General features: G+C 43.7%; 1 protein-coding gene across 1 annotated transcript in view; it reads left to right on the plus strand.

Moving 5' to 3' along the window:
* Positions 1–2,749: 2,749 nt before the first annotated feature.
* Positions 2,750–15,704, plus strand: part of OIT3 (oncoprotein induced transcript 3) — a 33,815-nt gene continuing 20,860 nt past the window's right edge. The window contains exons 1-4 of the mRNA XM_090058295.1: positions 2,750–2,894; positions 6,377–6,751; positions 7,324–7,434; positions 11,536–11,658. Of these exons, the coding sequence (XP_089914421.1) occupies positions 2,831–2,894; positions 6,377–6,751; positions 7,324–7,434; positions 11,536–11,658 (673 nt within the window). The 5' untranslated portion in view covers positions 2,750–2,830. The remainder of the gene's footprint in view (positions 2,895–6,376; positions 6,752–7,323; positions 7,435–11,535; positions 11,659–15,704) is intronic.

Consider the following 15,704-nt stretch of genomic DNA (forward strand, 5'->3'; position numbering starts at 1 on the left):
GAGAGAGAGGTAGTTCTGGCCAGAGTCTCTAAAAGTCAGTCTTGGCAACCACAAATGGTGCAGTGAAAAAATAGCCATTTAAATAAACAGCATGATTTTTTTCCAATCTTAAGTATGCAGGAAGGCTGATCTCCCTGTTTGAGGTTTGTGAATCAAACAGCTTGTGGCTTTGCAAAATCTGTGAGTTTTGGCAGCTATTTGCAGAATTGTATAATTTGAGCTTTATAGCTGGTCATGCATCAAACAACTCGGCCGTTTCCAGTGCGCTCAGCTGACATGGGCTCGTTTTGGGCACAAAATGCTTCATCTCTCAACAGCACTCAAGTCAACACAGGGAATAGCACTGATGAACTCTGAACAGTTGGTAGCTTATGGAAGTTTCTTGATCAGACTTCACAAGTTATGCTAAGCAAACTACACCCCCACTAGATAAGAAGCTCTCTATTTTCACCTTCCTACCCTACTCTATAAGTCTGCTTACATATACCGGTAGTTCCCAGGAAGTGTAGAGACCTGCGTCCTCCCAGTTGGGCACCATTCTAGTTCCTCTATGATTTGTTTGGACCAGTGGCTGGGCTACAGGAAGGGGAGGTGCATGCCAAAGATAAATGTACTGATGGAAAAACTCTATATGGTGGTGGCTTTCCCAGAACAAGCCTCCATACTGAAAACATTAAGAGCACATTGGATCAAATGCAGCATGTTGCATTTTTAAAGCTTTAAATTGAATCCCCATATTAGATGAGAGGGATAATGGTTTTAAGATAATTTCTCTGCTTTTAAATGCTTAAAACTGCAGTTTCAAGCTCCTTGAGAGGCTGGGATGGAGCCTTGTCTGTGTGACCTTTTAGGCTTCAGAGTTGCATAAATGCATGAGAGATTGTTGGGCATTGATCTTTCCCATAAAACCATTGGAATGCTACTAGTGTCAAGACTGATACACTACCTACCAAAATAAGAGCAGCAGGCAGTGAAACTAGACAGAAATATGTTTCCTAACATAAATGGGAAATTCATTTCAAACGTGTCTGTTTTATTTACCCTTGAATTCAAGTATGAATCAGCCTCTGAAAGAAAATAGCATATCATAACTTCCCTTGACTTGCTCTCTTCAGTTTTAGTTCTTCTGGGAATGAAAATGATCACCTATAAAGACTTAGTTTTCCTGGTGCTGGCATGGCATATTTTAGTTTGACTTTGCCTTCTGTTATGCTTATGCAGTACTCTAAGTGCCATCAAAATATTCACTAAAAATGTGCCTTTCTGTTGGTGGGGACAACAGCAAACATTTATATAGCAACCTTCGTGGAAATAGACCTCAAATATTTGCAAACTTAAACACAGGACCCATTCTGGGGAACTCTCTTCTCGTCAGTGCAGAGGCAGAAAAGGATCTTGGAGTTATCATTGATGCCAAGATGAACATGGGCCGGCAGCATGGAGACACGGTCAGGAAGGCCAACCACACCTTGTCATGCATCCATAGATGCATCTTGAGCAGGTCCAAGGAGGTGATCCTCCCCCTCTATGCGGCACTGGTCAGGCCACAGCTGGAGTACTGCGTCCAGTTCTGGGCGCTGCACTTCAGGAGGGATGTGGACAGCATCGAGAGGGTCCAGAGGAGGGCCACTTGCATGATCAGGGGGCAGCAGGACAGGTCCTACGAGGAGAGGCTAAGGGACCTGAACCTAGGGGTCGGACTTGATGACCTGCTTAGGTCCCTTCCCACCCTACCAACTATGAAACTATTCAGCACTGAAAAAAGTTATTGCTGGGCTGGAGCACCCAAGTGTACAATTTGCAGCATACCATTGACAAGGGAGTTTTCAGACACATAGATTCTTTCTTCAGATACATCATAGCATCTTTATACCTGCAAAGCAGCCAGACGCTCAGTCCTGTTTTTATTAAAAACTTCGTTTGTCCTCTAATATAAGATTATATTATGTACTTCAGAAGGAGGAAGGGCTGAGTCAACCCAGATGAGCCTTGAATCTGTAGCTTCAGGGACTTCAGCTCCTGAATAAATGTGCACTAGAGCAGACCTGGCCCACAAGCTGGGGAAGAGCCTGTGCTCAGCTGATTCTGGAGCTGCTGGGGCCAGCTGAGTTTTTTTTGGTGAAGAGGGCTAGTATATTGCACTTATTCCCTGAAAGGGAGCTATACAGTGTTTTTTTCAAATGGTACAAAGGGCCCACAGATGTTTAAAAAGTGATAGTAAAAACTGCTGAGTGGCCAAACCTATTGGCATATAATGCAGTCTCACTGTAAAGAGGCTGAAACTGCTTCTGGTGCTGGAGACTAGCACCCTTGTGTCTCAGTAGGTGCTGCTTATGCACTAGTTGACTCTACTCAGTACAGGCCACTGCAAAAAGTATAATGAATACCATAGAGTCATATGACTTATGGAAGGAGCAGAGATAAGTTAGCATACATCTGCCCTTCTCTCCCATCCCTACGGGATGTCCGGGTGTCTCCTCATTAGAATTCCTCTCCAGATAAGATATGAGGGGTGTCACTATAGGGCAGTCACTCAAGAAAACAATAGGGGGATACATTTCAAAACAGAATTGATCAGTAAAAATATTCCTGTTGTCAGTAAATGGAAGAATTGCTTTCTGCAGGTCAAGGCTGATGTGCCCTGCATCCCTTTAGCTTCTTCCTCTGATAAACCCTGCAGTACAGCTAGCAGAGCCACTCTTCAGAAAGCTGGGGTCGAAAACTAAAAGTCATTGAGAGCTGTAGATAGAGGAGGAGAGCAAGAGAGAACAGCTGCAGACAGTTCAAAGGCTTCTTTGTTCAGGTGGCATCTTTGACTTGACTGCGTGAGATGCTCCAGTACCTGTTTTTTTCTTTCTCTATTTATGTCCAGTTGCAGCTAATATCTTCAATGGGTGAGTAACCAAAGCTTGGCACTGCTTTAAGGAGCATCTGCATGCTCTATATTTCTAGGTTTATGCTGAGTGCCCTTATACACTGTTTGTATAATTGAATAGTATACAGAAATCTGTATTCATATTATAGCTAGGGTGATTTTTACCATCCTTCCTGCAGAGGGAGTTTGCTGTCAAAGTGTACTCTTCCTCTGAGGGACATGCCAAGTTTCTGTATCATTAAGAGGTGGGGGAATTTAATATTTGGTAACGCTGGCTACAACAGGTAGATATCATGCTAGTTTTTTTCCCCTCTGTTCTCTCAGTTAAGAGACATACTGCAGGCCTTACAGTTTCATTACTTATTCATCTCAGAGCAAAGACTGCCACTTACGTGATTCACATAGGATTAAGCTTCTTCCTGAATGTCAGCCTCATGAATGTGATCTGTGTCAGGTAATGTAGATGTTGAAGTGTACACACAAATTAATGGCATCATTTAGCTGGCAAACTTTAAAGTTCAAAATGAAAGCTAATTTTGTAGTGTCAGGTTGACTATGGTGGGATTTTTAAATTCTTGATGGAAAGGGAAGGCTAGGGAAAAATTCTGCAACTGCAAGCTCAGGACATCTATTTTGTCAGAAAATAAATATTTTTGAATTTTTGTAAAGGGTAAAAAATTCCCACTTAACCCATTCACTTAGCTAAGGGCAGTGTCATTTGAGAGGAGACTGCCTGTGCTTGACAGGGGTTCAACAGCTCTTTGTCTGCAGCTGGCTACAGCAGGCTGCAGCTTTGTAAGGGCAAAGGACTATATAAGCATCACCTGTTAGATGCTTTCTGCAGCCTCAGGGGATGACAGGCATTTTTTTCCCCATGGTGCTGCCTTGTTAATATGGCATTTCTCATCTTTTGTTTCCAGACTTACCACAGCATTTTCCATTCATTTAATCCTATCTTTAAATTCATTAGTGTCTGTTAGCGAGCTGACAAGTATCTTCTGATCCCACTAAGGAAGGACTCTGTACAAAAGTTAAGCGTGTTGTAGGGATCTTCAGTGTTACTCTGCTGGGAAGCTGACAAGGCATTTCTCATTTTGCTGCATTTTTGTTGCTAATGCAGAAAACTTTGGTTCTTAGTCAGTGACCTTCCCTAAACCCAAAGCAAATCATTTTGTGGAAACCTATGCAAGAAAGAAGTGTGGGTCAACTGTGAAGAAAAGTCTTCAGTAGTATCTATTCTGAAGTGCTTCCATGAAATTAGTTTCTCCCTCTAGTAAGAAAAAATGGTCTGGGATCCCTTAAATAACATCCAAGTCTGTCCCTATTTTGGAGGCACAGTGACTTATTTGAGAATATGTATAAAATTGTGACGTTTGTGCGGATGGAGCAGGTGGTAGAGATGGGTAGGTAAGGGGGTGCAGAAAGGGAATCACAATATGACTCTCACCAGAGATGCCTAGTGAGATCTCCTCCCTGCAGCTCTTAGCTGGGCAAAGCAATATGCCTGGCATGAGCAAGTTTTATATGAAATCTGCTGCTCTGTATATGATTTCAGTGCAGTTGCAAAAAAAGCTTTAAAGCCTCTTCTGTCTAACGAAGTCTGCCGTCCTATGGCTCCAACTCACAGCTTTGCAGCCCTCTGTCTCCTGCAGCTGCTGCTGCCCTTTATGCTGTACTCAAGGCCAAATGAGACTGTCGACTGTCTGAGATTGCAGATGGTGCCAGGGTGTTTACTGAGAGATTCCCTGAAGATTCTTGTTACGCTTAGGAAGGGGTAAGGTAGCATGTCAGTGAAACAGGTATTTTCAGGGGATGCGGGTAAATAAGACAAACTTCTAAACTGTTTCTTAAAGCAGTCATAGTTTCCATTTCAAAGATTAACTGAATCGTGCCATTTTTTGAGCTAAATAATAAATAGTGAACAGAAATTATGGACTGCAAGGATGTAGTAAAGGAAGAAATACAGTATGTTCTAGTTAATTTGGGATAATCACTAGTCTTCTGTTAGTGTATTCTCCCTAGTCAGGACAATATTAGCATAAATTGTGCTTAACAAGGATATAGCCAGTCATGGTTTAATGGTGCTTAATAGGGTATTAAATATATATGAAAATCTAAACTCCGGTCTTTTTTAACAAGAGTTGCCAAATAAAGATTAAGGACAAGAAGGATGAAAATGAATATTATTCTTGCATTTTCATTTACTACAGCAATGTTTTTCCATTTAAATTATTTGTTTAGAAAGGTCTCTTTATAAAAACATTTTCTTACTCTATTTGTTACATATGCCTCCCCCCTCCCCCCCCCAAAGTCAAAAGAGCTTGCAGATGTTTAAGGAATATAGACACAAGCCAGATAGTGTATGGCAGGGGCGGACAATTATTTTGGGCAGAAAGCCGCTTACTGAGTTTTGGCAAGCCATCGAGGGCCACATGACAGGCAGTCCAGGGCAGATTAATATTAATTTTCTACATTTTTTAGGGTCCCTGTAGGCCAGATAGAATGGCCTGATGGGCTGCATCCAGCCCCCAGGCCACATTTTGCCCACCCCTGGTATATGGGCTTCCTGGGCATCCTAATCAAGGTATCCTATTACTTAGGTTTTAAGAGCATATATAAAGAAAGAGGGTGACACAAAATGACAGGGAACCTGTTGTTGGTGCAGAAGAGATGAAACGTGTGGTCACACAAACTATAACAAACATATTGAGGCACATCGGGGCTGGGGTTAGGTTGCTAGAGAAAATAGGACAAGGCCTTTGGGGGCAGATGGGGAAAGTCCTTGTGTGTCTCCAGATACAAGCAACCTTTTTCCTTGTGTCTGCTTGAAGTGGTGCTTGAGGATGGGTTACATCATGCTGGGTTCTTATGACTGTTGCATGGCTATCTGTCATTTACATTTTAATGTACTATTGGTGGTAATGTCTGGATTATTCATAAAGAAAACTAGTGCTTGATAAAGACTTAAGTGGACTATGGCTGAATGGCTTTGTATGAATGATTATAAAAGCTGCAGAATTGATGTCTTTCTCCCCCTGAAGTCGATAGGAGAATTAACCACTAACTTCAATGTACTCAGATCCTTAATCAGAGCCTGGCAGTTGGATGAATGCCATGGAACTGATTCCTGGTCAGTTTGAATAGCCCACTCCATTCTTGCTGCAAGCTTATGTACAGGCTAAACCTCAGATCTGTTAAAGTTTTCCACTGCTGTGCTGCAGACCTATTATTCAGAAGGTAATCAACAAGTCAGTCTTTCTGTCTACTTGCTTTATTCATGTTACTTGTTTTTAAAGCAATTAAATATATTGTCCTTAATATTTCATACTTCTGGTAAACAGGATGATAGTTTAGCTGACATCATTCTGCCTCTTCTTGGATCTCTGCCGATTAGGAATAATCTTTTATATTGAGAATATTTTTCTGCTTTCTGTAGTTGCCAGCCAGAAATGTGGTGTGATAATTGGTGGGCATTCTCTCTTGTCTTTTACCATGTCTCAGCCCTGGACCCATGCTCTGCCTACATCAGCCTGAATGAGCCATGGAGGAACACCGATCACCAGATCAATGGTTCCCGAGACCGGCCCACATGTGATAGTCAGATTGATGGGGAGTGGTATCGCTTCACTGGCATGGCTGGTGATGCCATGCCTACCTTCTGCATCCCAGAGAACTATTGTGGTACTCACGCCCCCATCTGGCTAAATGGCAGCCATCCTAGGGAGTCGGATGGCATTGTCCAAAGGCAAGCCTGTGCCAGTTTCAGTGGGAACTGCTGCCTTTGGAATAATACCGTTGATGTCAAGGCGTGTCCAGGCGGGTACTATGTCTACCGTTTAACCAAGCCAAGTGTCTGCTTCCATGCATATTGTGGGCGTAAGTAACCACTGAACCCCCCTCTTTCTGAAATAGCTTCTCTCTTGTGATTAACAACTGATGATGGGGTTGTTGATCTAAGAAGATTTGCTATTATCCTTGCAAGAGAAAACGATTGATTTCTTCCCTGCTTGCCCAAAGATTTGAGAGATGAAGCAGCACAGACTAGGGGCTTGTCTATTGGTAAAGTTCAGCAGGTTTAACTAAATCAATTAATTGATTTAACTGAAGTGGTCCAAACTTCTAATGCAACTACATTTAAAAATGATTTAACCCTTGCTTAAATCAGTTTAGTTTGCTTTGGTAAATAACCTAAGCAAAGTTTGCAACAATAAATTTAGCTAATCTAATGGAAATGAGTTTTAAACCATAGAAATGGATCTTCAGTAGGGCTGGTACCACTTGAACTGATCCATTTTGAGCAAGTTAAATCAGTTCAGTCTTTCTAATGTGCACTCAACCTATACCTTGTGCACCTAACGGTACACATAACTCATGGCACTAGTAGTAGTGGTAGGTAGGTGTGTCAATACTTGCTATTTTCTTTTAATAGTGCATTTGTCATTCTGTAGATTTCTATGACATCTGTGATGTGGTGGATTGCCAGGGCTCATGCCTGGACACTGGAGACTGCATGTGTTCTTTGGGGACAACACTAGGACCTGACGGACAGACCTGTCTTGGTAAGGACAGAAGTTAAGGGGTATGGTTGGCACCAGCTGGAGGCAACAGGCAGAACAAAGTACGGATGTTTGCATTCTATTCATTTCATCATTTGCCTCTCAATTACTTAAGAATAAAAGACACAACAGTGGGGTGAATTTTACCTCCTGCTGCTTGTAACACGTCTCAGATTTATTGCTAGTCACCAGTGGCCCCGTCAGGTTTTGTTAAGCTGTTCTGATACTGAATAAGCAATTTTAGGATCATTATCCTGGTGACCCGGGAACCATAGTTGTTCCTGAGGCTGCATTTGTTTTCTCTTTGGTCCAGCAGCTGATTTAAAGAGACACTCAGAGGGCAACAACTTTGCTGATGCTGACAGAGTCTCTTTAGAAGGCCTCTGTGAAGCCTCATTTATATTCAGACACTGGCTCACCGATTGTCGGTAAAGACTTCCTCCACTGCTCTACTGAATTCCTTACTCTTTCAAGCCAGGTCACATTCACTGGCACCGTGCTACATGCTGAGATTTATGATACGATAGTCTTATTGTCCTTGCAGAGCCCTATCCAGGATTTGGGACTCAGTCTTTTCCAAAGCCCCTGTTGTATTTTTAGGCTTCACTCTGCAAATATACTCATGGCCCCTTGCAGTTGGGAGTGGACCGATTTTATACCCCATCCCAAATGTCCTGCTACCTGCCACACCAGATGTGTATGGCAGGAGGCACAATGTTTGGCATGCGGCATAATATTCATCCAATCCCAATCATGCCACTGTGGAATTGCCCTCAGCCTGATCCTGGAAATCAGGCAGGTAGCAGCTCTATCCTGAACCCAGGGCTTCCTCCAGGCCTGAGCTGTTCTAGACCCAATGCTGTCCTGAGTCAGGGCCATCAATCAACTGATTGTTAGCCTCAGGGCCAGTTTGAGACCTGGGGCTGTCTGAGGCAGGCTGACAATCAGCTGATTGTCAGGCTCAGCCCTCTGACAGTCCCCCAGGTCTGGCAGTGCTCCATATTCAATTTATGGTGCCATACAAATGAGCCACAAAGGCATTCAAAATATTTTATGGAGTATCTTTTTGGCTGGCTTGCCACTTTGCAGCATCATAAATTGGCTGAATGTGTAGCACTTTTACTGTTTATAGCACAGTTAACACTCAATCACACAAAATTGTAATGTGTCAAGGGTGTTAGAACAGTGATTCTCAACCAGGATGCTGTGGCACTGTGCGATGCTTTGAGATCCTTTCAAGGGTGCTGCAGGGTGCCACATAATGTCAGCATCTGTTGTGGCATTTCTGACTTCTTTGCACAGAGGAGTTAATTGTTCTAGTATTTTTCTGTGGTCAAAGAGCAAGTAAAAAGTAAAAGCTTGAGTCTGGACTCATTTAGTCTACAGAAGAGAAGGCTAAGGGGAATTTGACAGCAGCCTTCAACTTCTTGAAGGGGGTTCCAAAGAAGATGGAGCAAAACTTCTCAGTGGTGGCAGATGACAGAAGAAATGAGTTACCTAGAGGGCTGGGGGAATCTCCATCCTTGGAGGGTTTTAAGACCAGCTCGACAAAGCCCTGACTGGAATGATTGGGTTGGGGCTGGTCCTGCTTTGAGCAGGGGGTTGGACTAGATGACCTCCTGAGGTCCCTTCCAGCCCTCATTTTCTGTGATTCTAAGGTTCTAAGATATAATGTTGGATGTGAAAACAGAGAGGTGGATGAGTTTCTTACTAATGGTAGTCCACCGAATATGTATAGGTTCCTAGTCTGCAGACACAATAAATATTTTTAAAATGTGATGGGAAGCTTTTACAAATTAAAACTTAAACCATTACAAAGTACCTGGTAATAAAAGATTGATCAAATAGCTTGTGTTTTCTTCTGACCTGAACTTTGCAGCTGGAGACAGACCTGAAGTTTATCCGTGGAACAGCAACACGTTACCCCTCAAAACTTGGCCAGTGTGAACAGTCAGGAGCAGTTGTTTAAACCATAAAGGGGGAAGAGAGGGGGAAAAAATATTTGGCACACATACAAAATTTGATTCCACAATAACTTTTTGCCATGGAGCTGTAGAAGCTACAGGACTGTGTATTCTGCCTTTACTCCCAGCTGTTTGTTTGATTGGCTGCAATAAATATTTTCAATCAATCTTGTAAGTCATCTTGTTGTTCATGACTCAGATTGAAAGAGGGAGAGCTCAGTGTGCAGAGGGTTTGCAGGATGGGGCCTATTGAGGCCACTGATGCATTTCACATAAAAATATTGGGTTTCTCAGCCTTGCCTAAGCATTTTGGAGCTTCCTTTACTCTCCAGTGATCAGGGTTGGATAGGATTTCCACACCACTGTTTCCCAGCCTGATAACCAGATGTTGCAACACCTCTTGGCAATTACATTTCTAGTTTCCTGCCTGCGGTTTCTAAAACCATATGGCTCACTCATCTTTCTAATGGATTTCCTCTGATTCAGGTTAATTTAAGTTCAGATTTATTTTTAACACAATCAGGCTGGCCTCAAAAACATAACTGTTACCCATGTCTCTTTGATCTCATTGAGGATATTCTCCCTTCTCCAGTCAGTTGTGGGCTGGGAATGCTACAGCATGCTACAGTACTATATGACAGCACCAAGGAATCCTATCTACCACTGAACTCACATGACTTTTTAATCCAGTTCATTAAGCATTTAGCATACCGTAGGAATCCCAGTTCCAAACACTTGTCTTCAAATTCTTCTTTTACCCCTCAAAATCTGTATGTTCATTTGCAGACGAAAGTATGAGTTAAAGTCAGGATTTTGTCTTCCTGCTGAAGTCAGGCTTCCCTGGTGATGAATAATACACTCTTGGGTTTTGTCTCTTGAGACCTAGGTTCAATCTTGGATTGAGTCACCATTGAGGTTAGTTCAGTGCTCTCCCAATTTAGTCTGTTAAGGAATATCTGTTCCTTATAAGACTTCCATGGAATTTGACTCTAGGCAAGGGTCTCTGCTATGGGTTTCCAGAACTAGAGGAGCAACTGCAAGATAAAATTAAAGTGTTTTGAGGGATCACAGGCCTACAGTAACAGGGTCTGTTGAGGGACAATTACTGTGGCTCCTGAATCCCCCTCCTAAATATGTCTAAATATGAGTATGATCACAGATCATTCCTGAAGCTGAGAACATCAGGCTTATGTCACTTGTAGAAGAGCATACCACCAGCTCAGATCTGATGGTGTGGAGTTAGTGGAGGATTGCCTTAAAAGGCTCATCTCTCTTTACTGTGTTTAAAAATGTGTTTTTCTTATTTTTAGCTTTTGTCAGCTGGTAAAAAATAACTAGCAAGCTGTTTAGAAGAAATCCAAGGCTAACTGATTGATAACCTCCTCATCTTGCCTTGACTTAGAAAAATCATCAGTCTTATGACTCACTGCCAGTAATTATTTTTCTCCCTTTTGATGTATTCATTATATGCAGACAGAGATTATAGCCCTATGAATGAAAAGCTCTTCAACACAAAAAGGAAAAAAATGACAGCCTTCTCAGGGCTCTGTAAAGGAATTCAAAGGTGCCTCCTCCTTTTCCTTCTCATCTTAAAACAAATTCTGCATAGATTCTGTGGGGAAGTCATCTGGAATTTAACAGAGTCAGATCAGAACTGTAACACAAGCTGTGTTTTTTTGTAAATTAATTTGAATAAGAAAAACTTGAAATTTAATTTCAGTTTCAAGATGGACCTGGAGTTTTACCCAAAGTTCATTCCAGACGGTGCCAAATGTCAGTGCAGACGCTTAGTCAGTTTGTGTTGTACCACTGCTCTCTCTAGGGGACTACAACTGAACTGACTACGGCTGATTGTGTAAGGAAATGCTTTTTTCTTGTGACATCAAACCTTTGCAGCACAATGAGAAGTCTGAACCAGTAGAGCCAAAAGTCCAGTTCTAGCTTCTTTTGCTCCTAGGTATATCTGGAAGGCTAATGATGCTAGCAGCTCTAGCATGTGACAGGTTATTGACCCCTGTTGCCCTGACCAGCTCAAGCGAGGCAAGGCGAGAAAACAAAATCCAGTGTCTTCCTAGAACTCCTGTGCAGCAGACACTAGAAACTGCATAACGTATATTATTACAGTGTTTGTTTCTTACAGACGAGAATGAATGTGAGCAAAACAACGGAGGCTGCAGTGAGTTTTGTGTGAACTTAAAGAATTCTTACCGCTGTGAGTGTGGAATTGGGCGCGTGCTGGGAAATGATGGCAAAACATGTGAAGGTGAGTTAGAAGGCAGGGGAATGAAGGCCCCAACATGGCATTTGAACTTTGAATAGTGTATTCTGCAGTTATACTGTACTTCCATAAAATTGCATCCATTAAATTGTTTTTAGCACAAGTAACAGCTTTACAATACTGTTTTTCTTAGCATCTTGCAGCTAGTGTGGAATTGACTCATGTTACTGTAATACCTATTAGTAATTTTATTATTGAAACCCTTTCATAAGGGTGTTATGAAGAAGTTACGTTATTGTTTTCAGCCACAGTGTGTGTGTGTGTACATGCTGGTGTGTTGCTAGTTGTTAGCAGATATGATTGAGTGTTATCCTGTGAAGGGAAAAGCAAAGGAGTATTACCAAAAAATACCTGTATGTGGTTCAGAATATGTATCCATGTAAGAATGACCCAAGGGCAAGGCAGTTTTAAGGGGCATGTGTGTAGGACTGTGGGGTATTTTTGAACAAGGTGGAATCAACAAGCCTCTCTTTCCAAATGAGAACATGTGCAACTTTCATGATTGCAGAAATTACCAAACATGTGGTTGTGCTTCAGGGTTTGATCTGACTTTACATTGCTGTAATGTGACAAAACATGGGTCAGGCTTGTAAGTAGAGAAGTTTTTTATGTCAGAATTCATTTGTAGCCTTAAAGAAGGATAAAGGTTTGGAACCACTAATATACAGGCTGAGATAAAATATGGTACACAATGATGGATTGAAGTCTAGTGGGCAAACTAGAATTGAAGTTGGACTGTAAGTTTAGCCTGAAGTTTTGTTGGTTGCCCTGGTCAGTGTTGGTGCCTGAGGTGGGAGCTGAGGTTGGAGCCTGTGACCTACACAAGGGATAGGCCAGAAATGGCCCCAAATTAAAGTTAACATTTACTTTCTTCTTGCTACAAAACAAGCTTAGGGTTGAGGTTTGGATGGTGACCCAGGGTCAGCAGTAGAACTGGGGCTAGTGGATTGCCCTGGAGATAGGATTAGTGTTGGATTTAGTTGATGGTCCTATAACAAGGTAAGATTATGGGTCAAGCATAAGACTGCGGTGATAGCCTGGGATGGGACTACTTTTTGAGATGGGTGTAGAATGCAAGTCTGGGAATATCAGGAACATCTGAGTGGTCGGAACCAGAGTTAGTTTCGGAGTTGTTTGGCATGTCTCTGCTTAAGTTACTTTGGCAGCTAGATTTTAGGTTGATTTATGTTCAGGATTTGATGCTGAATTATTGGGCCAGGCACTCATTATAGTAAGTAATATAAATAATATAGAGTATAGGTACACATCTAGGGGCATCTCCTTCAGCTGCAATCACATGTCAACATCAGGCAAAAATCCATATTTTAAATGGGCATAAACATGAATAAATAATCAAAAAAATAATTATGCCTCCTATATAATTAGAGGAATGAGGAATCACCAGATTATAGCCATCCAGTAGTGCCAAGCATGTTGCTGTGAAGCAGAGATACCATATTTTCTCACATATAACTCACCCCTGAATATATTGCATACCATGCTTTTGAAAAGTCACATGAGAAAAAGGTTTTACCTTAGGTAAGTAACTGAGTAGCAACAGTTAATGAAAAGGGGGAGGAGGGCTTCCTCTGAAACTTTCCTAATGGCTATGCATAGCAGCACAATGAGCAGCCATTTCTGAAACCAGCCTCTTGTCTCCCAGTACTCCTCTTCCATGGTTATGCAAACAGACTGAGACAGAAGTTCTCACCTTAACTTAAGTTTTCAGCTGCAGGTTGCTCTATTGGTGATCTTTTCTTTGGCTGTGGGGGCATGGGAATTCTGCAGTTCTTTTCCAAGCAGCAGCCCTGCAAACCCTCCCCTTCTGCAGGTGCACGCATAGGTCCAATCTGGCCATGGACTAATCCTGCATAGTGGTCCAATCTGGCATCTGGATCTAGGGCTACATGCTGGGTCCAACCTAAGGTGCCAGGTCCAGCTACAGATTACCCCATGCATTGATCTGATCCATCATGCAGGACTGTGTCATTCTGCCAACGGCGCTCACCACAGGTCTGGAAATCTGGTGGTGGGGAAGTGGTGGCAGCATTAATTGGCATTGCTTCAAGAGCTACTGCCGCTCCTCCACCACCAAATTTCCAGACCTGTGGGGAGCTGCATTTTGCATATATAATATGCACCCCAATTCCTATCAGCTGGTTGGGGGGGAAAGGTGTAGGTTATGTTCAAGAAAATACATTAACTGTGGCTTTGCCTACTGACCTTAAAGGTTATGCTTTAATAGCTACCCAAACAGCTGGCTATTGATGGGTAAATTAGGGCAAGGCTTCAGTCCAGACAGCTGATGGTACAGGGGCCTGAAAAGCTGATGGTATAGGGGCCCTAAATTTGTCTCTCCATTACCCACAGAGATCCACCCATGAATTAATCAGCAGCCTCCATCCCACACTTGCAGACGCTCCCCACTTCTAATTGACTGCCCTAGATCTCACCAGAGAACTCTGGAGAGGCCAATTGCTACCTCCTAGTCTGCTGATTCCTTGAAGACTGTACTTTGCTTTTTTCTAGCCTGCTTTGCTCTCTGCCTGCCTGTCTTCCTCCTGCTGGGTGAGGTCATGGAGGGGTGGCAGCAGCAGAAGACCTAGAGGGCTTCTGGCCCTGAGCACATGCTGGCAAATGGATCCGCCAATATGCTTGAAAGCTAGAAGTTCCCTGGTGTGTCTGAGAGAGTCTGCTGGGGACAAGTGTGGAGCAGGCAGATGGGCAGACTCCCAACTTTGGAACTTGTCAATAGATTAAGGTGGGTGGGGCATGCTCAAACCCAGGGATGGGCAATTATTTTGGCTGGAGGGTTGCTTGATGAGTTTTGCTGAGCTGTTGAGGGCTGCAAGGGTGGCAACCCCTGGTTGCCATCTTGGTACTGGAAGTCCCTCCCCTTGCCCCTGGAAGTACTCCTTTTGGGAAGGGGGTTTGCCATCTTGGAATAGGGGGAAAAAAAATTATATATTAAAAATCAAACATCCATAATAATATATTTTAATTTTATTTAAAAAAAATTGTCCTGAAAATTTTGTGTGTGTGTTTGTGCTGTATATATAGAAGTGATTGCATAATAGCTCAAACTAAAGTCTTACTCTTGTATGTGGGGGGTATGGGTGGGTGAGTATGGGGCTTGTGGTGGGGCTGTGGGTGTGTGGAGGGGGAGGGTGGCTAAGTGTGTGTGTGATGTGTACATGTAGCAGTGAGCAGAGCTCCCCCCGCAGAGGCGTGTGGGTGGGTGCGATGTTTGATTGTGTGTGGGGGAGGGTGTGGTTGTGGGGTTTGCAGGGGAGAAGGTTTGAGGGTATATGGGGTGTTCATGGGAGCTCCCGAACATGCCCCCCTGAGCTGGTCAGCCCCCACCCCTACCCCCACCCTGCAACAACACATAGCCCACGTGCCCTGCTGCACCTCCCCACCACTGCCAATAGCTTGACCCACACCTGTTCCACACCACCTGGCTGTGGTGTATCCTGCTGCCCTGGGCATGCAGTGGGGCTGGGGTGGCTCCTTCTGGCTGCCACCACTGCTGCCTTCAGCCCTGCAGTAGCGGTGGGGACCAGTGCTTGCAGCCCTAACCCCATGCACTCCATGCTGGCTCCAGGGTCACCGGTCTGGGCTGAGCAGTGGCAGCAACAGCTGGCCAGAAACTGTTGCTCAGCATGGGAAAAAGTGGCCTGTTCAACTTGCCACTGCTGGGCAGTTTTTGGTGCAGCTGCCTGGAGCCCACGCCACACCAGGCTGCCCTGCAGCTCTGTCACCACCACCTCTAGGCTACCCTGTGTCTTCTCTGCACTGTCACCACTGCCATGCAGGGCAGCCCGGAGGTGGTGGTGACAGAGCCATGGGGCAGCCCGGTGTGGTAAGCCCCAGGTGGCTGCACCAAAAACTGCCCAGCAGTGGCAAGGGGGACAGGCCGCCTACCACTGTGCTGAGCAACAGTTTTTTCCTGGCACCACCGCTGCTGCTGCTCAGCCCAGACAGGTGAGGCCAGAGGAGGTACCAGCCCAGGCTCAGCAACAGTGGTGCGG

This window comes from Crocodylus siamensis, chromosome 7 (assembly GCF_052110815.1).
Source record: "Crocodylus siamensis isolate JL-2025a chromosome 7, ASM5211081v1, whole genome shotgun sequence".
Classification (NCBI taxonomy): domain Eukaryota; kingdom Metazoa; phylum Chordata; order Crocodylia; family Crocodylidae; genus Crocodylus; species Crocodylus siamensis.